The 21147-nt window shown below is 41.8% G+C and overlaps 1 protein-coding gene across 1 annotated transcript in view; it reads right to left on the bottom strand.

Moving 5' to 3' along the window:
* The window catches only part of ABCA4 (ATP binding cassette subfamily A member 4), a 187876-nt gene that overhangs the window by 49111 nt on the left and 117618 nt on the right, over positions 1–21147 (bottom strand). Inside the window, 6 exon segments of the mRNA XM_044302440.1 lie at positions 2321–2353; positions 7005–7099; positions 7299–7484; positions 7716–7818; positions 8887–9011; positions 10062–10273. Coding sequence (XP_044158375.1) covers positions 2321–2353; positions 7005–7099; positions 7299–7484; positions 7716–7818; positions 8887–9011; positions 10062–10273 — 754 coding nt within the window.

Consider the following 21147-nt stretch of genomic DNA (forward strand, 5'->3'; position numbering starts at 1 on the left):
CCTAAATACCACTAGAGGTCAGCACTGACCATACAATGTCCCTGATCATGTAATAGTTCTTCCTTTATAACCAAGTATTTTGAGAAATGTAATGTAAAATACAATATACATTTCATGTAAGCCTTTGCAACACATGACTTCAGACACAGTTTTTTGGTACCTAAAGTTGCACAATGGTCACAGCCGTAGGAGTGTACTGAGTTTAGTAGGGTCCCTTCTCCCGCAACAGATTCTGTTGTAGAAACTTTCTGCGCCTGAAAATCAGTTCCATTAATCTGACTGAGGCTTGCAGAAATCCATGCGCTTCCCACCAAAACAATCCATTTAGATGAATGGAACTGATTTTTAGGCTACATGCACACGACTATATGTGTTTTGGGGTCCGCAAAAAACAACAACTTATGACCAGTGATGAGCGAACTTCTGTTTTAAGTTCGGCGTCTAAAGTTCGGCTTCCGGTTAGCGGAGAATCCCGATATGGTTCCCGATATGGATTCCGACTTCCGTTGTGGTCCGTGGTAGCGGAATCAATAATCGGCCATTATTGATTCCGCTACCACGGACCACAACGGAAGTCGGAATCCAAATCGGGATTCTCCGCTAACCGGAAGCCGAACTTTAGATGCCGAACTTAAAACAGAAGTTCGCTCATCACTACTTATGACACCTATATGCCATCCATTTTTTTTTGGGCGGATCCATTGTAACAGTGCCTAAAAAGGACAAGAATAGGACATGTTCTATTTTTTTTGCGGGGCTATGGAACGGACATACGGATGCGGATAGCACACGGTGTGCTGTCCGCAATTTTTTGCAGACCCACTGAAATGAATGGGTCCGCATCCTATCCGCCAAAAAAAAACAAAACGGACAAGGAAACAAAATACATTTGTGTGCGATTGAGCTGTGGTGGAGTACTGCATGAGCACTGTTTAGTCAACCTGCATTATTAATGGCCATGTGGCATCTTCAATACCGCACAGCCATTAACAATGCAGACAGACTAAACCAGGCATGTCCAAAGTGCGGCCCTCCAGCTGTTGCAAAACTACAACTCCCAGCATGCCTGGATAGCTTACAGCTATTAGGGCATGCTGGGAGTTTTAGTTTTGCAACAGCTGGAGGGCCGCAGTTTGGACATGCCTGGACTAAACAGTGGTTAACAAGAGCCAGCTGTGACCCGTACGGCCGTGCGATACTGGACCGCAGTGTGGCCTCGTTGAAAATGGTGACACAACTGCGATATGTGTTCGTACCCTAAATTAAGCTAATGGATTGTGGGCTGAAAAGCAGTGCATTGCAGACACAGCAGAAAGGCTGTTTTGCAGTCCGCAAATTGCAGATCGCAAAATAGGGATAGCGGCCGTGTGCATTCTGCATATAACGGAACGGAATGTCCGGCCCATAATAGAACAGTCATATCCTTGTCCATAATGTGGACAAGAATAGGACCAGTTCTATATTTTTTCGGATGCCACGGATCGGACATACAGCTCTTTTACGGCATTGAAGTGAATGGGTCTGCATCCGACCTGCAAAATGCGGATCGGCTGTGGACAAAAAATATGGGGCACATTTATTAAGACCGGTATTTAGAACCCGGTCTTAATAAAGCCCCATAGCTGGCGGAGGATCCGCCAAATGTCTGAAAAGGCGCAGGTCTCTCATACGTTTGGTGAATCCAGCGCCAGTTCTAAATGTAAGGCAGCTTTCTTGCTGTCATACATTTAGACCATGTTCTATGCCTAAAACAAGCGTAGAAAATGGTAAATGAGACGGGAATGCCAGGCCATCCCCTTCTCCGTCCATGCCATGCCCACAATTTTAGACCTGGCGTGAGCGGGGAGAGTTCGCAGATAGCCGCCGCCATCTGCTCTGAAGTATGCCTAATGTAGGCGTATTTCAGTATAATAAATGACCACCTAAGTTTGTGTGCAGTGTAGCTTATATGGATATTCGCTGTGTTTCTATACAAAAGCTGCCCCAAAATCCACATTTGTTACTTGCAGATATTGTCACGGATTTGCCCCAGATCTCACCGCACTGAAATCCGCACTGAAAAGCCGCACAAACAATTGACATGCTGCAGATTTCAAAATCTACACCGCAGGTCAGATTCTGCAAGGAAAACTTCTGCACCGTGTAGGTGACAAAATGGAAAAATCTCATCTGCTTAGCTGGTACTGTATTATGCTGCAGATTTTCTGCAAAAATGTGTGCGTAACAAGAACTGTGTGCATATACCCTTAGTGCGCCACCCAGGTCTAGACATCAGGGCGTTTGGAGCTTCTGAGGTATTCACTCTTCATATGATACTCACCTTTGCTCATTGACCCAATATTTGGTCTTCATACTAAGATCAATAAAAAACAAAAGGTGTTAACATAGACTGCCACATGCAGAATAGAAGGACCTTTCTAGATGTATTAGAAGAATAAAAATGTCTGAAATCATACATGTACTGGCTATTGGCCACATGATTGATCTATCACATTAAAGGGGTTGTCTCACTTCAGCAAGTGGCATTTGTCATGTAGAGAAAGTTAATACAAGACACTTACTAATGTATTGTTATTATCCATATTGCCTCCTTTGCTGGCTGGATTCATTTTTCCATCACATTATACCCTGCTCGTTTCTATGGTTACAGACCACCCTGCAATCCATCAGCAGTGGTCATGCTTGCACACTATAGGAAAAAGCATCAGCCTCTCTGGTGGCTGGGACCATGGGAGCTTACATAGGCTAGTGCTTTTTCCTATATTGTGCAAGCACGACTACCACTGATGGATTGCAGGGTGGTCTGTAACCAAGGAAACGAGCAGCGTATAATGTGATAGAAAAATGAATCCAGCCAGCAAAGGAAGCAATATGGATAATTACAATACATTAGTAAGTGCTTTGTATTAACTTTCTCTACATGATAAATGCCACTTACTGAAGTGAAACAACCTCTTTACGTGAGAATCAAAATATATTTCAGACGATAGCCCACATTTGGCGGCAATTTTTTTAAATTATTGCAGTGTATTTATTTTGAGCTAAAAATCATGTTTTCAATTGTTTTTTATTAAAAATATTGAGCCATTTTCCCTGCACAGCTTTGAGTTTGAGGCAGGGAGCCGACGGCTCCTTCTTCCTGCTCTCTGACATTATAGACACTCATTAAAGCTCAATTCTTATCTTACTGATAAGATTGTGGCTTAATGAAGTGTTTATGACCTTTTAGTAGTTTAGAGATTAGGTTTATTAGATGACCGGCACAAAGTGAAAGTACCATTCACACAGCTAGAACAAATGTTAACCATTTGTGACAAAACGACTCAATATTTTTAATAAAGACCAATTGAAAAAATAATTTTTAGCCCAAAATGAGTAAAATGCAATCATAAAAAAAAAATTGGCCCCAAATGTATACATAGCCTTTTATGCGGTTATGCAGTCCTAAGATATTGATGAGGATAGGTCATAAATATCAGATCTGCGGAGGTCCAACTCCCGGCACCCCCGCCAATAAACTGAAGAGGTAGCGGCGCTTGTGCGAGAGCTGCTTCCGCTTCAAAATAACCTGCGCGTCGTCTCCTTTGCAGCGACGGCACAGTGTCATTACAACTGCTCATCGCATTCACTTGAGGGGGATGAGCAGTTGTAATTACACTGTGCAGCTTCTACAAGCAGGAAGACACGCAGGTCATTTTGAAGCAGAAGCAGTGGTTGTATGAGCGCTGCTACCTCTTCAATCAGCTGAATGGCGGGATGCCAGGAGTTGGACCCCCACCAATCTGATATTGACGACCTATTCGTAGTAGAGGTCTTTTATATCTTTGCACTTCACAACCCCTTTAGGATCATTATAAAACACTATAACCAAAGGTAAACATAACATAGAGGCTGCCATGGAGGGTGGGTCTAGCCCTGAGTGATCCTATCTGTTCGCTCAACTGTTGGGTCTCAGTCGCAGTAACTTCCAGATCACAATCTCACAGCGGTAACTTTCATTATTTGCCGTGTAGCTCCGATCATTGCTGTGATCTTTGGCTACACAATGCGTCGCCAGGTAGCCCCTGCCTTATGGTAACTTTTTCCTTTCTTAACTTTCTTTCCCAAAAGTCCTTGGTCTGAAAGAACTATCTACTTTAAAGCTGTATATTGACTTTCCATCTCCTAATGATTATATAAAAGGTCAGTACTACCTATTTTAAGGCACCATATGCTGGTATTATGTGGGCTATGTACAGTGGATATAAAAAGTCTACACACCCCTGTTAAAATGTCAGGTTTCTGTGATGTAAAAAAATTAGACAAAGATAATTCATTTCAGAACTTTTTCCACCTTTAATGTGACCTATAAACTGTACCACTCAATTGAAAAACAAACTGAAATCTTTTAGGTAGCGGCAAGAAAAAATATAAAAATAAAATATTATGCTTGCATAAGTGTGCACACCCTTAAACTAATACTTTGTTGAAGCACCTTTTGATTATATTACAGCGTTTTTGGGTATGAGTCTATCAGCATTGGCACATTTTGACTTGCAAGTTTTGCCCACTCTTCTTTGCAAAAACACTCCAGATCTGTCAGATTGCGAGGGCATCTCCTGGGCACAGCCCTCTTCAGATCACCCCACAGATTTTCAATCGGATTCAGGTCTGGGCTCTGGCTGGGTCATTCCAAAACTTTAGTCTTTTTCTGGTGAAGCCATTCCTTTGTTGATTTGGGTGTATGCTTTGGGTCGTTGTCATGCTGAAAGATGAAGTTCCTCTTCATGATCAGCTTTCTAGCAGAAGCCTGGAGGTTTTGTGCCAATATTGACTGGTATTTGGAACTGTTCATAATTCCCTCTAGCTTAACTAAGGCCTCAGTTCCAGCTGAAGAAAAACAGCCCCTTGGCACGATGCTGCCACCGCCATGCTTCACTGTGGGGATGGTGTTCTTTGGTGATGTGCAGTGTTGTTTTTGCACCACACATATCTTTTGGAATTATGGGCAAAAAGTTCAACCTTGGTTTCATCAGACCATAACACCTTTTCCCACATGCTTTTGGGAGACTTCAGATGTGTTTTTGCAAAATGTAGCCTGGCTTGGATGTTTTTCTTTGTAAGAAAAGGCTTTCGTCTTGCCACTTTACCCCATAGCCCAGACATATGAAGAATACGGGAGATTGTTGTCACATGTACCACACAGCCAGTACTTGCCAGATATTCCTGCAGCTCCTTTATTGTTGCTGTAGGCCTCTTGGTAGCCTCCCAGACCAGTTTTCTTCTCGACTTTTCATCAATTTTGGTGGGACGTCCAGTTCTTGGTAATTTCACTGTTGTGCCATATTTTCTCCACTTGATGATGACTGTCCTTACTGTGTTCCATGGTATATCTAATGCCTTGGAAATTCTTTTGTACCCTTCTCCTGACTGATACCTTTTAACAATGAGATCCCTCTGATGCTTTGGAAGCTCTCTGTGGACCATGGCTTTTGCTGGGAGATGTGACTAAGAAAATTTGAGGAAAGACCAACTAGAGCAGCTGAACTTTATTTGGGGTTAATCAGAGGCACTTTAAATGATGGCAGATGTATGCTGACTCCTATTTAACAGGATTTTGAATGTGATTTCTTAATTATTTTTTTCTTCCCTCCACCTAAAAGATTTCAGTTTGTTTTTCAATTGAGTGTTACAGTTTATAGGTCACATTAAAGGTGGAAAAAGTTCTGAAATGATTTATCTTTGTCTCATTTTTTTACATCACAGAAGCCTGACATTTTAACAGGGGTGTTTAGACTTTTTATATCCACTGTATGTCAGCATTAGGGCTCATGCACACGACCGTATGTATTTTGCGGTCTGCAAAAAACAGATCCACAAAAAATACAGATGACGTCCGTGTGCATTCCGTATTTTGTGTAACGGAACAGTTGGCCATTAATAGAACAGTACTATCCTTATCCATAATGCGGACTATATTAGGACATGTTTTATTTTTTTCCGTAACGGAAATACGGACATACAGAAACGGAATGCAGACGGAGTAACTTCCGTTTTGTTTTGTGAACCCATTGAATGGTTCCGCATACGGTCCGTAAAAAAATGGAACGGACACGGAAAGAAAATATGTTTGTGTGCATGAGCCCTTATTTGAACTCTACATGGGAGTATTATTGGGCCATTGTATTGCTGTATAGTTTGAACCCTGAATGGCAGCTTTCTTGCATTGCTTTTCTGATCATTGAATAATGTCCGATTGTATCTGAAGAAGGGTCCCCAAAATGTGTTATATGTTGGATTCAATAGAGACCTGATGGTCCATTCTTGCCTTGGCACTTGTGTTCTTCTTTGCAAATTAATGTCAGTAATATTGGGCACTAAATGGCAGTATTATTTTACATATGCAGCTTTCAAAAATATGAAAAATCTAAAAATGTTGAGCTGGGGGCCCTCATTTGCTTGTTACCCAGAGATGCATTTTCTATAAAACCTGTCCTGATCGAGTGTTTATAATCTCTTGGATTAGATCATTGGCTTTCAGAAAGCCTGAAAGTTACTCATTAACATAGGTCTAAATAAGTTACTGGACACTGGATATCCAGAAGAGCCAGTAAGGAAGTACTTGGGACTTTTTTTAAATTTTTGGCTGGACATTTTACATCAACAGAAACTCATATTTGACTTATTTAGACCATTGTTAATGAGTAACTTTCAGGCTTTATGAAAGCCAATGATCTAATCCAAGAGATTATAAACACTCGATCCAAGGTCACCTATAACCAGGACTATTTCATTAGTTAACCTGACCAATAGACATTCATGAATAATCTTCTTATTCCTGATAACTTTATGCCGCAACTTCAGCAGCATTGTGAATGATTAACGTTCTCCGCTCATGGTGGACCTTCACACAAGAAGGAATGTGCCCAGGAGCTGTGCAGACCTGCATTAGACACATTAGGCAACCAGATAATTTACTACATATCTTTAAAGACATTTATCCGTCAAAGTGATGTCCACCACACCTGCTTCTTATCAGAGTGGGGTATGTCTTGATGAGATAATCTGAAATATTTCGCTCTGTGAGGTCCTGGAGAATCTCGGAGCTCGGTTGGATCCTCTGAGAAGATAGGAAGATGCAGTAAAAATTTATTAGGTTCTTCTGTCCTCAACCGCTGCCTTATACAGGTCTCTTGTTAGCATGAGTTATTAGTATTACTGTAATCTAATTGTGATCTAATGAAGAATCATCATCTAATAAGCCAGAACTAGTGAGAAGTATGTAAGAAGGAAATTCTTGGCAATTTTCCAGGCTTTACCTGTGGCGGTGGTCGGCCCCCAGCCCCCTCTGGACATTCCGGCAGCATTATCAGCTTATTTTTTGTACTACACACACAGGATGGCGATGGATTAACAGGGGTCCACTCATGAGCTAATAGTATGTTGGTTACACTTGGAGACACGGTAGGGATGATCCACTCACTCGATGTGTTTACACAGGGGAACTTTTTACTAAGAAAGAAAAAAAAAGAAAGACTTTTTATCTTCTGTCTCATGTCTCTTTTCATCTTTCTCTCTTTATATGAAAGTCTCTATTTTTGCAGCTTTTATATAGATATAACCTGTATAAAAATTAAAAGGGATAGGTCATCATCAATATCAGCCCGGTTTGGGTCCGATTCCTGAAACCCCCAATGATTAGCTATCTGTCTTCCATTATTATGTACAGTTATTACTTACCCCAAGGACATATCCTTCATACATCGAATCCCGAAGCCCGGACTATTCAGGAATGCATTCGATATGGGCACCACCTGCTCACTGCCCGGCTGCTCATTACTAAAGTAATTATGATAAAAATAAATGCATTCATTATAAATATCTACAAATACATCTACACAAAGGCCCGGAAGCTATTAAAATAATAAAAATAGTAAAAAAAAAACGTTTACTTCCCGATCTGAACTCCACGGGTCTAGCGGCACTGCTTTAATTCTCCCCACTGTTGCAGCCAAGATTTTGACTACAGCGATGACATGCCTGTATACCACACATGACCGCTGCAGCCAATCACTAGCCTTAACGGTATACGGCACAAGATGGCTGAGGCCAGTGATTGGCTGTGGTGGTCGCATGCGGTATACAGTCACATCACCGCTGCAGTTATCAAAACAAAGCCCTGCGAGGAACATGGGAGCTGTGGCTAGAATAGACGGGTTTGGAACCCTGAGTAGAGTTCTGTCAGTTCTCCTCTGTACTGCGCCTGTGACGGGTACTGAAGCGTAAGGCAAAGGCGCGAGACTAGGAAAAGTCAGGGCCACTGCCTGGTCCTGTCAATCAAAGGGCAGAGGGTTTGGCAGCAGGGAGAACGGAGCTCTAGGAAAACTGTAAAAGTTCAAAGTAAAAGTTCAGTTTTCTTAGAAATAAAGCCACAGACGGGGATGGGACCAAGACTGCTAGTTTCTCCTGACCTGCGCACATGTCGACTTGTGCCATTTATTTATTATTCCTGCTATTTTTGAATGTATTACTAGAAGTTTGCAATGAAGGTCCAGATCAGTGTTACCATATGGGGGGAGGGTCCCTGCACTGTCTGGCAGCAATGACTGGATAGTATCAGACTGAGCAGAGATACAGCTCCAACTGGTAACACCTGCCTGGACCTTCACCACAAGCTGCAAGTAGTTTATTCTTAATTTCTAGCATGCATAATAAAAGACATGTCAGGGGAGGTTACAGGTCCTCTTTAAGCTCAGAACAGCAATGTAGAAACAAGAAGCTACAGAGAATTATCTTGTTGGACCATACATGGAACCATGGAAGGAAGAATACGACTCTAGACTGCTGTGTTGCCTGCCTCTGGTATACAATGTGGGACCATTACTACTGTACAGGTTCCAGTCTAACCTGAAGAAAATATACTGTTGTCCGTAGATCCATGGATGAAGTGTTAGGCTGGGGTATTCCCCAAAAGGAGGAACAATGAGAGTAAAGATTAGGGCCAGGAGCACAAAACTGGCAGGAAGCACGATCTGCAAAGAGGGAAAGGTAACAAGGTATCAGGGAAAAGACGTGTAATGAGAAATATAGTGCACGTGACAGTAATACATAGACAGAATTCATAGATTTCACAATCCGTTAAAATGAATGCAGACTATTGGCCTGGCGTATGATTAAAGGTCACTCCTTTGGCGTATACTGGGTGCATGGGTGAGTTTGAATAACAAAATGTGAACAGCGCCTTGCAGCAGTACAGCAGCATCTCTCCCTCAGTGTCTGGGACAGACTCATGCTGTGAGAAATAGGGGCGGCAGGACGAGACATCAGATATTTTTTTGCATACAATCCGCATTTTGTGTGGGTCGGATGCGGACCCATTCACTTCACCATGTGCTGTATGTCTGTTCCGTGGTACCCACAAAAATAGACCACATGCCTTATCCTTGTCCATTTTACAGACACGGATGGGACTGTTTTATAGAGGGCAGGACATTCCGTTCCGCTAAATGTGGAACGCACATGGCCAGTATCCGTGTTTTGCGGATCCGCAAATTGCGGACTACAAAACAGGCTAAAGTTGTGTGCATGAGCCCCGGCTGACAGCACACAGCAACGCTCTGACGTCACACCATAACAAGCTTCGACACTCAGTAGGCCTGGAGAAAGGAAATATTCATGTACAAAAAAGGAAGGACCCACTTCTGTCTCCAAAATATGGCGCCCCAAAGTGAAGAAGAGCGCACTGCACATGTGAAGCATGCTCTCCATTCACCTCTATGGGAGTTCCCATAAATAGTTTTGCGGACACGCTTGGCTATTTTCAGAACTATAGACGTAAATGAAGAGTGCGCTTTGCATGCACGGCCACCTGTCCATTTACCTCTATGGCAGTGCTGGAAATAGCCGATCCAGCGCTCGACTGTTATCTGAACTTCTATAGACAGGAGTAGGTCCCCAAGACGGGAGCTGCACCAGACATTGGCGGCATATCCTAGTGTACCAGTGTCTGAGATGATGACCATCTCTTTAAGCAATGAACAGAGGAAGGAAGGAGGGAATAGGGGGGAATAGGAGGACTTTACCTGGGCAAGAAAGTCTTTATGGCTACGAGTTGCATGTTGGTAACGTTTAATAAGAAGTGCTTTAAATTGCTGGTACAGAAGATCGCTGCCTTTTATCTGCCTGGATCCTTTGCCTTGAGTTTCTGTAGGACCAGGTGGATCATTGCAGGCATCAGGTGCAGCATTTTCAGCTGTACATCTCTGAGACTCTTTTCTCAAACATGTTGGTTCATCTGGGTTGGAAGATTGGGAGTAATAAGATATTTATGTAAGAAGTATTTGCACACCATGCACAAAATAGAAGCGTATTGTAGTTTTATGCAATTAAGAGTTGGAAGACATAAAGGTTGTACTTTGGCATAGATAATTCTGTGCTCTTCAAATGATGAGATAAGAAATGAGATACCTTGAAAGGCTGCATGGGCATAAACACTGGAGCCAACAGCGAAGCCAACAAATTAAATTCTGATGTTCATCATATGCTTAAAAAAGTGGCCAATTAAAGGGCTCTTCTGGGACTTTAATATTGATGGCCTGTCCGTAGGGTAGGACATTGATATTTTATTGGAAGGCATCTGATCCACTGAACGAAGGGGTTGGTGCACGTCTCCATCATTGTTTACCCAGGCACAACACGATACATGCGGTATGGCTACACTTGTACTGCAGGTCAGAACCGCATTGAGCTGTAGTACCAGGAGCAGCCACAACCACATGCATGGCGCTGTTCCTGGGTAAAGAATGGAGGGGATGCATCACTATCCAAGCTCTTTCAGTCAGTTGATCAGTGAGGGTGACAGACACCGACCAAATATTTGTGACATATAAGGCACACTCACATGGCCTAGAATAGTTGGCCTTGACCGATATTTTGTTAGTTGAGAGTAAGCATGTGCTTCGATAACACTTGGACTGCATCATTCTAGAATCTGCAGGCGGTAAGCAAGCGACTGCATCTAATTATAATCAATCTGTAGGGCGTGCTCATTTCTAGTTTACAGGTTGCATGATCTACCAAACATGCAACATGAGCCCAAGCAGAGGGTAGGCTACTTCTAGAAATGTCTGGCAAACATTGTTTCAGGTAACAGAGAAGTGTGGGTAAACTGGAGAATGTCTGGATTGACTGCTATCAGACAGAACACAAATGCACTTATTTCCACAGTCATTGCACATTCTGACTTTATACGTGTATTTTATATCATTTAGATCATAATTGTGGTGTACAAAATAATAACTACTCTAGACACAGTGATATGTTTCCTTCCATAAGCTGTTTTTATACTAATAGACAAAAGGCAAGCTGCTCAGCCTGCCTCTCACCTCCCTGCAAGGAGTCTTCTAATAAATGTGCTGTTTTACATGTAAACTATATTGAGTGGAGCAGATTTATCATAATTGTCTAAAAGAAAAATTGTTTAATTTCCTAGAATCACAGCACAGCCTAATCCTATGGCCAAAGATATATTTCCTTTAGGCACAAGAGGCCTGACGGGACTATACTGAAATATCTGGTCAGAAAAGGCCTCTCAGCTGATTGCCAGAGGTGCCAGTAGTCAGACCAGTGGTGATCGGCTGATCGCCTCCTCAGCTTCAATAAGAAAGAGGATGTCTCCAATAAGATAGCACCTTTTAACTATATTTTCCACTAAAACATAGCTTTGTAACCTACTAGGCTATAAATTAGGATGAAGGCTTATCTGTCTGAGAAATATACATCAGTCCAACAATTAGACTGCAACATGATGGGACACTGAAGCCTTTTTTTCTTGGCCTGTGATGTCACATCCACCAGTCATGTGGCCCTTTGACCACCTCAGTCCCATGGGACTGAGCTACAGTACTAAGCATAGCCCTTATGCAATGTACAGTGTGGTGCTTGGTATAATATGAATAGGCCAGAAGCACTTTCCCCATCAAACAGATGAATGGCAGGGGTGCTAGGAGTGGGACACCCACTAATTAGAAATTGATGACCTGTCCTGAGGATAGGTCATCTGTTTAATTCTGTGTCCAGATTTATTGTAGGCAGGATAAGAGTCATCAACAAGCAGGTGATCCGTAAGCTGGGTGCGGCACGTCGGTAGACTCTCCTTAACCGCCAGCAGTGCCATTCTTTGCACCCCTTAGCAGACGTGGATAAATACAACACATGCATGCTTTGCTTGTCCTCTACTGTGTCTCACACTCCTAGGTATAACCTTAAAGGTGCAAGAAGAAGATTTGATCTCGGGTGAATGACATGAACCTTCATGCCATCCAGTAGTTGCTGGTTACCAGAATCAAAAGCAGACATTCCCATCAGTTTACCCGTCTTATCCTGCCTGAATCACCTTTATTATCGATATTGACAACTGTAGACTTGTTATCCGCTGCTAGACTGGTTCTGGATTTCCTCTGCTGTAACATCCATTCCTCTGGTGTTAAGATCAGGCGGGAAAAAGTCAAAAAGTAGAGCAATTCATCAACTTATCAAACTAAGCTATATAAAAATGGCTAAAATGTGTATTTTACTGGCCTCTGGATATATTGAAAGGTAATGATGTTGTCTTTATTGTTCTTACTCTGGCAGAGATTATTCATCTTTCATCAACTTCATTAAAGTGTATTTCAAATAATAAATATTTTGTTTATTGTATCTTAAAATCTTACTAATTATATAATATATATATATATATATATATATATATATATTTACTATTGATGGCCTATCCTAAGGATAAGTCATCAATATGAGATCGGCAGGGGTCCGACCCCCACCTGCCTTTATACTATTTATACGTCATGGATAGTAAAAAGCGGACGACCCTCTGTCAGCAGATTTGTACCTATGACGCTGGCTGACCTGTTACATGTGTGCCTGGCAGCTGAAGGCATCTGCGTTAGTCCCATGTTCATATGTGTCCGCATTACTGAGAAAAATAATGTTTTAACATATGCAAATGAGCCTCTAAGAGCAACGGGGGCGTTACCTTTACACCTAGAGGCTCAGCTCTCTGTGCTACTGCCGCATCCTCTCCAGTTTCATTGACAGGCCAGGCAGTAAAAACATCACCACACCCGGTCCTGTCAATCAAAGTGCAGAGGGCACGGCAGTTGCAGAGAGAGCAAAGCCTCTAGGTGTAATGGTGACGCCCCCATTGCTCCTAGAGGCTCATTTGCATATATTAAAACATCATTTTTCTCAGCAATGCGGGCACATATGAACATGGGACCAACACAGATGTCTTCAGCTGCCAAGCGCACATGTAACAGGTCAGCCAATGTCATTGGTACAAATCTGCTGACAGATGTATAAAGCTTATATTAGATGCGCAGATAATTGGGCAGATCATCATGTGTTCGTGTGAACACTCGTTAGCAATGATCTGGCAGTGTAATACTGCCGCTGATTACCCGATAAATGAGCAAACGCTTGTTCATCGAAAAATTGTAATCTTTCTGCAGGTTTAAAAATAATAATTTGCAGGTGGAAGATAGTGCTGTACAAATACGATCTGCAGCCGGCAAACAACTAGTCAGTATGGGAACGATCGCTCCTCCCCCTACTGTGGAGAAGATCGCTCTATGTAATAGCAGCGGTCTCCTCCGCTGAAGAGCAGGCAATTCCCGACAATCGCCTCAATGATCTGGATGTCTAATATAAGCTTTAGGCCTCATGCACACGACCGTTGTTGTGTCCCGTGTCCGTTGTTCCGTTTTCCGTGATTTTCTGTGGACCCATTGACTTTCAATGGGTCCGTGGAAAACTCGGCTAATGCTCCGTTTGTCATCCGCATCCGTGATCCGTGTTTCCAGTCCATGAAAAAAATATGACCTGTCCTATTTTTTTCACGGACAACGGTTTGCGGACCCATTCAAGTCAATGGGTCCGTGAAAAAACGCGGACTCACACAAGATTGTCATCCGGGTCCATGCGTCCGCGTCCGTTTTTTTCCTATCATTTGCATGGCAAACTTGACTTAGATTTTTTTTAACTTTCCTTCATGTCTGGTGATCCTCCAAAAATAAAGGAAGACACACAGAAACAAAAACGGATCACGGAACAACGGAACCCCGTTTTGCGGACCGCAAAAAAATACTGTCGTGTGCATGAGGCCTTAGACTGATTTAGATAAACCCTTACAGGACCTTGTGATTTTCCGTTTTTGCATTTTTGTTTTTCACTCCCCGCCTTCCCAGAGCCATCTTTTTTTATTTTTCCATCCTCATAGCTTTATGAGGGCTTATTTTCTTGCAGGACAAGTTGTACTTTCTAATGTCACTATTTAATATTGTGTATGATGCAGTGGGGAGCTGTACATTTTTTTTTTTAAATGGAGCGGAATTGGAAAGAAAATGCACTTCTGCCACGGTTTTATGTTTACTTTTTTTTATTTTTTTACGGGGTTACCTATGTGGTACAATTGACCTGTTACCTTCATTCTCCAGGTCAGTATCATTACAATGTACACACTTGTATAGTTTCTCCTGCGTTTTAATACAGAAAATGTTTTAATTTTTTCTTTGCGTCACCGTATTCTGACCCCTATAACTTTTTGTGGGTCAATCTGTACTTTTCAATGATACAATTTTGAACTGTGTGACTTTTTTGATCACTTTTTCTAAAAAAAAAATTGGGGAGGTGAAGTGACAAAAAATGGCAAATTGGCAATTTTTTACAATTAATACAATTTTACACAATTTGCCATATGTGATAAATATTGTTATATTTTAATAGTATGGGTGTTTTTGCACATAGTGATGCCCATGATGTGTATTTTTTTTATTGGGTATGTATTTTTATTTTTGGCAAAGGGGGGGTGATTTGAACTTTTTTTTAAACATTTTTATATTTATAAAAACCTTTTTTACTTTTTTTTTTTCATTTTTTAAGTCATCCTGGGTGACTATAACTGCCAATCATTGGATTGCCCATTGTGTTCTGTGATGGCCATATAGCCATCACAGAATACTCAATTTACAATATACCAATATAGTGCTGCCACCTGCTGGCCTGTATTGGTTTATTCTAGTAATGGCTTCCATCTACTAATATAAGGTAAGGATTTGTTTTGTTGGAGTTTTCATAAGAGTCTTTGACTTAAAAATTATATTTTCACATGGCATGATTTTGTTTTGTTTCTTTTTTTAACCTTTTTGTAACTTTTTTAAAACTTTTTTTTTAACTTTGTACTGTAATGTTTGCAAACAGTAAACACATGGGCACTTTGCAGTAAACACATGGGCATGGATCCGCAATATACGGATGACATACGGATGTGTTCCGTTTGCATTCCGTATTTTTTGTGGACCCATTGACTTGAATGGAGCCACGGACCGTTATTTGCGGACAATAATAGGACATGCACAACTTTTTTGTGGAACGGCCAAGCGGACATACGGAAACGGAATGCAAAAAAGTAATTTCCCTTGTTTTTGCGGACCCATTGAAGTGAATGGTTCCACATACGGTCCGCAAATAAAAAGGAACGGACAAGGAAAGAAAATACGTTTGTGTGCATGAGCCCTCAGTCTCACATGCTAAAGGTCAGATCACTTGTACTAACAATCTGATGTACAACTGATTAGCCACATAATATGTATAGCCACTTTAAAGGCAATGTGTCAACTGAAAATGACCTATTGTTTAAATCATGTTTTTAATCTTAAACCCTTAGTGACCACCCATATGCCTTTTTACGGTAGTCACTAAGGGGCCTTAGGCTGGGCGGCCCAGTCTAAGCGCTGCATGGGTCGCCTGTGCAGCAGGGAGCGGAGGCTCTGCTCTTACATGAGAGCCGCACTACTGCTCTAACAGCCCGAACTGGCAGGAGTGCCGATCCAGGCCGTTTACTGCCTTACATGTCGAGGGCAATGGCAATGCCGCATGTAAAGCGCTGACAGAGGGAGCGGACTCCCTCTGTCTCATATTGGCCCCCAAAAAAAATCTGATTGCGGGGTGCCGATGTGTGTCTGGGGTCTGATATAGGCCCCAAGCCAGCCTTGAGTATTTTCCAGCAGGCTGTGCCTCTTTGGCGCAGCCAGATGGTCAATGTCAGTATAGCACTGATTTAAAAAAAAATAAAGAAACTGTAAAAAAATAAAATCTCCCCCATATGTTTGGTATCGCTACGTCCATAACGACCCACACTACATATATATCAATGTAAATTATCCCCTATGGGGAACTCTATAAAAAAAAATTTTTTAAATGACAGAATTGCTAATTTTTTCTTAGTTGCCACATAAAAAAAAGTAATAACAAGCGATCAAAGATAGTCATTTACTCCAAAATGATACCAATGAAAACTAAGTCTTCCCGCAAAATCGAGCCCTCATACAACTCCATAGAAAGAAAAATAAAAAGGTTACTGGGTCTTGGCAAGATTTTCTTCCTTTTAAAAAAGGGGGTTTATTGCGCAAAAGTTATAAAAAATAAAAAATATATATGTATTTGGTATCACTGTAATCGTACTGACCCAGAGAATAAAGACATTATGTTATTTATACTGAAAATTGAACGCCATAGAATTTACAACGTAAAAACTCAGTGGCAATATTGCTGTTTTTCCCATCTCCCTTCCAGAAAGAGTTAACAAAAGTTAATCAGAATGTTATGTGTACCCCAAAATGGTGCCATTAAAAACTACAACTTGTCTCTCAAAAAATAAGCTCTGATACAGCTATATAGATGGAAAAATAGAAAAGTTATAGCTCTTGGAAGGGGAAGATGAAAAAAGGAAGAAAAACGCTTGGTCAGTAAGGCCCAAAACAGGCTGGTTACTAAGAATTTTAACAGATTTGTTTTTAGAATTTTTGAGGATTTTTTATTTATTTTGCATGTCACTCTCTATATATAAAGAGGTGCTTGAAAGTTTGTGAACCCTTCAGTATTTTCTATATTTCTATATATATATTTGACCTAAAACTGCATGAGATTTTCCCATAAATTCAAAAACTAGATAAAGATCACCAAATCAAACAAATAAGTTAACAATATTAGACTTTGTCGTTTATTTATTAAGGAAGAGGATCAATGTCACATGTCTGTGAGTGGCAAAAGTATATGAACCTTTAGTTATTTGAAGGTAAAATTTGAATCTGGTATTTTGAATCAATTGGATGACAATAAGGTGTGAGTGAGCAACTTTTTTTTTTTTTTTTTAAGAACAGGAATCTAAAGTCTGGTCTTCACAACACATGTGTAACACCCCAGAGTTGTGTTACCACTCCTGCACCCTGCTACTATCTCTAATGGGCTAACCTGTATGTCATCTAACCTAATCTGTATGTCATTATTCAAGTAAAGCTGCCATTGAACTTCATCTCAAGGTCTAGACCCAAGTTATTCTTTTAAATCCCTCAATTATTCCCCCTGTTCATTGCTTCAGAGCAAAAGCTTGGGGTCCAGCGGTATCCAGGTAGGAGCACCATGACACACATAAAGAGACATTCAGGCTGCACTATACCACTCGGCATTCCTACACCTGGGATGCGGAGGGCTCTGGGGGGAGGCGCCCATTGCAATTTTGGCATCACAAACAGGATTTACTTTTGTCCCTTTATGCTACAGGCCTACAGATTTGACAGAAAACCCCATGAAAAATTACTTTTCTACATTTGTTCCGGATTAACAGGCGCCGAATTGTGCGCTCCGGCAACTGAGGGGTTAATCTGCCATCTTTGCCAGTGATGGAGTATGTTCTTCTTGTACCACAAGAGCTGGAAAACAGGGAACCGCCCAGTCCAAGATCTGGAAATGACAGCCCTGCCCACCGGGAACTGCCCTGTCTAAGTGCAGAGAGTGAAGGCTCCACCCTCAATAATCCACCCCTCTTCACAGTGAGTCTCAGGCAGCAAGAGGAAGACAAGATGGTGTGTCCTCTCAGGCCTAACTGGGGAGAGATGGTGTGGGGCAGTGACGCTGAAGTGCAAGCCGTTATGGAGGAAGTAAGAGTCTCACAAGTACAGCGGAACGTGGAGAAAGAGGCTGAGGTGTCCGCCGTGCTGGCTGGTGCAGTGGAGGCAGCACGGCGGTGATAGTGATCAACTACAATTGCCCTGGAAGATGGCGTCGCCGGCAACAAAAAGTCCCCAGTTCCCGACACCATCAGCTGAGGTCCAACTGTCACAGCCCCTGAAGCCAGAGATCCTTAGTATCCCTGCTCCATCAGGAGGTTCTGACACTTTGAAGCAACAAGTGCCTGCAGCCATTGCCAGTGTGACCAGCCGGTCACAACCAGATGCCTCCACTAGAGGGCAGTGGAGCTCCACCAGAACAGCCTGTCTCACTTGCAAAAGGCAGGAGCGCCCTCTGATGAGCTTTAGCAGTTCTAGCAGCGACTTTAGCAGAGGACTTCAGATACTTCCTCTAAGGAGCTTCCCTTCTAAATATAGAGAGAAATAAAAAGCAGGGACTAATCGGAGCCACATCTTGGACTGAACTTGAAGGGTAAGGACTTGTTGGTCATCTTTTTGTTCTCTTGCCCTCATTTGGCCCTCATCTGGATGGACATGCTTTGTTAGGACTCCGTCCATCTTCAGTAACTTCATGTTACAAGTTGCGCCGAACAGAGCCAATCCCCTTTTTTCCCCCTTCTCAGGTTGAGTGGGAGCCCCCTTTGCAAAAAGGGTTCTAATTGAAATTGCTGCTATTTGATATCATACCTTATGTGGATTACGAAGGACTCTTGACCTATTTGTTCCAGTTTGGTGCACTTAAAAAGTTAGGGACCCAAGGAATAGACTCAAACGTATACCTGAGTTTTTTGCGATCTTTTATGTAAAAATGATTTGTATTTGCACTATATTTTAGCACTGATGTTTTACAATTTCAGCAATGTTAAAGCACTTTAGCCCATTGTCTGGACTCTCTTACGGATACAACAATGTGACCTATGATGCACTTTTAAATGGACTTTGGTAAAATAATATTGTTAGCCATATAGTTAGCACCTTACTTCAATGCTCATATGGACTGCCTCTGAGGACGTTAATACTAATGATCTTATGTCACCTTGTGTTAGCTTAGAAAGCCTAGGCATTGTATTGTGTTATTGCTACACAGGGGGACCATGTGGTAAGTCACAAGCAGATCTAACACCGCCAAGGCTAACCCCACTGCTGATAAATGTGTGTTTATATATGTCTAGATGTCCTAAGGCCTTGTGCGCAGCCCTAAGGAAAAATGTTTAGCTACCGGTTTAGTCATCAAGGTGACCGTGCGAAAAGCTTTATGTAGACCTTGGTGCTGGGAAGGGATTACAGGATGAAGCCACCCTTCTATTTGCGGGCGTCTTATAGCATCATGGAGGGATTACAGTACATGACACCCCCACGCTTCCGGTGGTACTAGAGCTCGGTATACATACAAAACTGGAGTATTTGAGCACTTGGTGCAGACTTTTTAGTTCTCTGGTTATACAGAGAGAAAAAAACTGTGAATAGACACCCTACTCATATGGGCAAAGACCTGGTGGTAGCCTTTGCTATATCAGTCTACGTATACAGTAATCATAAATAGTTTCATGCAGCACTCTAACTTTCCTTAGGTACCCTTAGAGCACACCCTAAGCACAAGCTGAGGGCGGCTTAGTTTTAAGAAAGGGTGTATGTAAAACCCCAGAGTGGTGTTACCACTCCTGCACCCTGTTACTATCTCTAATGGGCTAACCTGTATGTCATCTTATATATTTTGTTCCAGGTCCTCTTCAAATTGTGCATTGATAGTATGGTTATGCAACTGTTACACAAGTAATGTGCCTGGTTCACCAGCAGGTGGCAGTAAACATGACAGAGCTTTAGTTAGGTAGAATGGAGCTCTCCATTCCATTCTACCCCCCCCCCCCCCCCCCCCCGGAGAGAAGTGGGCTAGTCCTACTTCCTGCAGGAAGGGTGGGGACCACTACAGAGTGAAGTGCAGCATCAAGAAGACGCCAAGGTATTCAAGTCAGTTTGTCAGTACAGCAGAGAGTTAGAGAAAAAGCGGAGTTGATTTTGCCTGCCAGTTTATGCTAAAGCCTGCTGGAACCAAGACAAAGCCTGAAAACTGTTCAAAGAAATGTTTATTCAAGTAAAGCTGCCATTGAAGTTATTCTTTTAGCAGTTTACTAAAGATCACCTGGGCAAACCAGAAGGATATTGGAACAATGTTTTTTGGAGGGAGCTTTTTGGTTTAAGTGAGAAGTGTTGTGTTTGGAGAAAAGAAAACACTTCATTCCAACATAAAAACCTCCTTCCCTCTGTGAAACATGGTAGTGGTAGTATCATAGTTTGGGCCTGTTTTGCTGCACCTGAGCCACAACAGCTTGCCATCATTGATGGAACAATACATTCTGAATTATTCCAGAAAATTCTAAAGGAAAATATCAGGACATCTGTCCATGATGTGAATCTCAAGAGAACGTGGGTGATGCAGTAAGACAACGACCATCTGCACACAAGTCGTTCAACCAAAGAATGGTTAGAGAACAATAAAACTAAAGTTTGGGAATAGCCAAGTCCTGACTTTAATCCAATAGAAATGTTATGGAAGGATCTGATGCGAGCAGTTCATAGGTGAAAACCCACCAACATAACAGAGTTAAAGCTGTTTTGTACAGAGGAATGGGCTAAAATTCCTCCAAGCCAATGTGCAGGACTAATCAACAATTACCAAAAATGTTGCAGTTATTGCTGCATAACTGAATGCATAGGTTCACATACTTTTGTCACTCAGAGACGTTATGTTGGATTATTTTCCTCAATATATAAATGACCAAGTCTAATATTTTTGCCTTATTTGTTTGATTTGGTTATCTTTATGTACTTTTATTACTTATGCAAAACTCTGATGTATCTTTAGGTCAAATTTATGCAGAAAAACTGAAAATTGTGAAGAAAACTTTCAAGCGCCACTGGAAAAGGAATATCTAAAATCGGTCCGTTTTCTCACTGGCCACTAGGCCTCATAATATGTTGAGACTTCTTGTCCTGTGCATGTAACTTTTCAGTAGCTATCACATCATCATTACAAGCAGGATTAGAATGACATATATCAGAATGAAGTCCCCTCCTGTCCATTGTGTCTATGGAAGATGATGCTGCACAATTTTAGGCCTAGTGGCCAATGGGAAAACAGAATAAT

Source organism: Bufo gargarizans, chromosome 7 (genome assembly GCF_014858855.1).
Source record: "Bufo gargarizans isolate SCDJY-AF-19 chromosome 7, ASM1485885v1, whole genome shotgun sequence".
NCBI classification, from domain to species: Eukaryota; Metazoa; Chordata; class Amphibia; order Anura; family Bufonidae; genus Bufo; species Bufo gargarizans.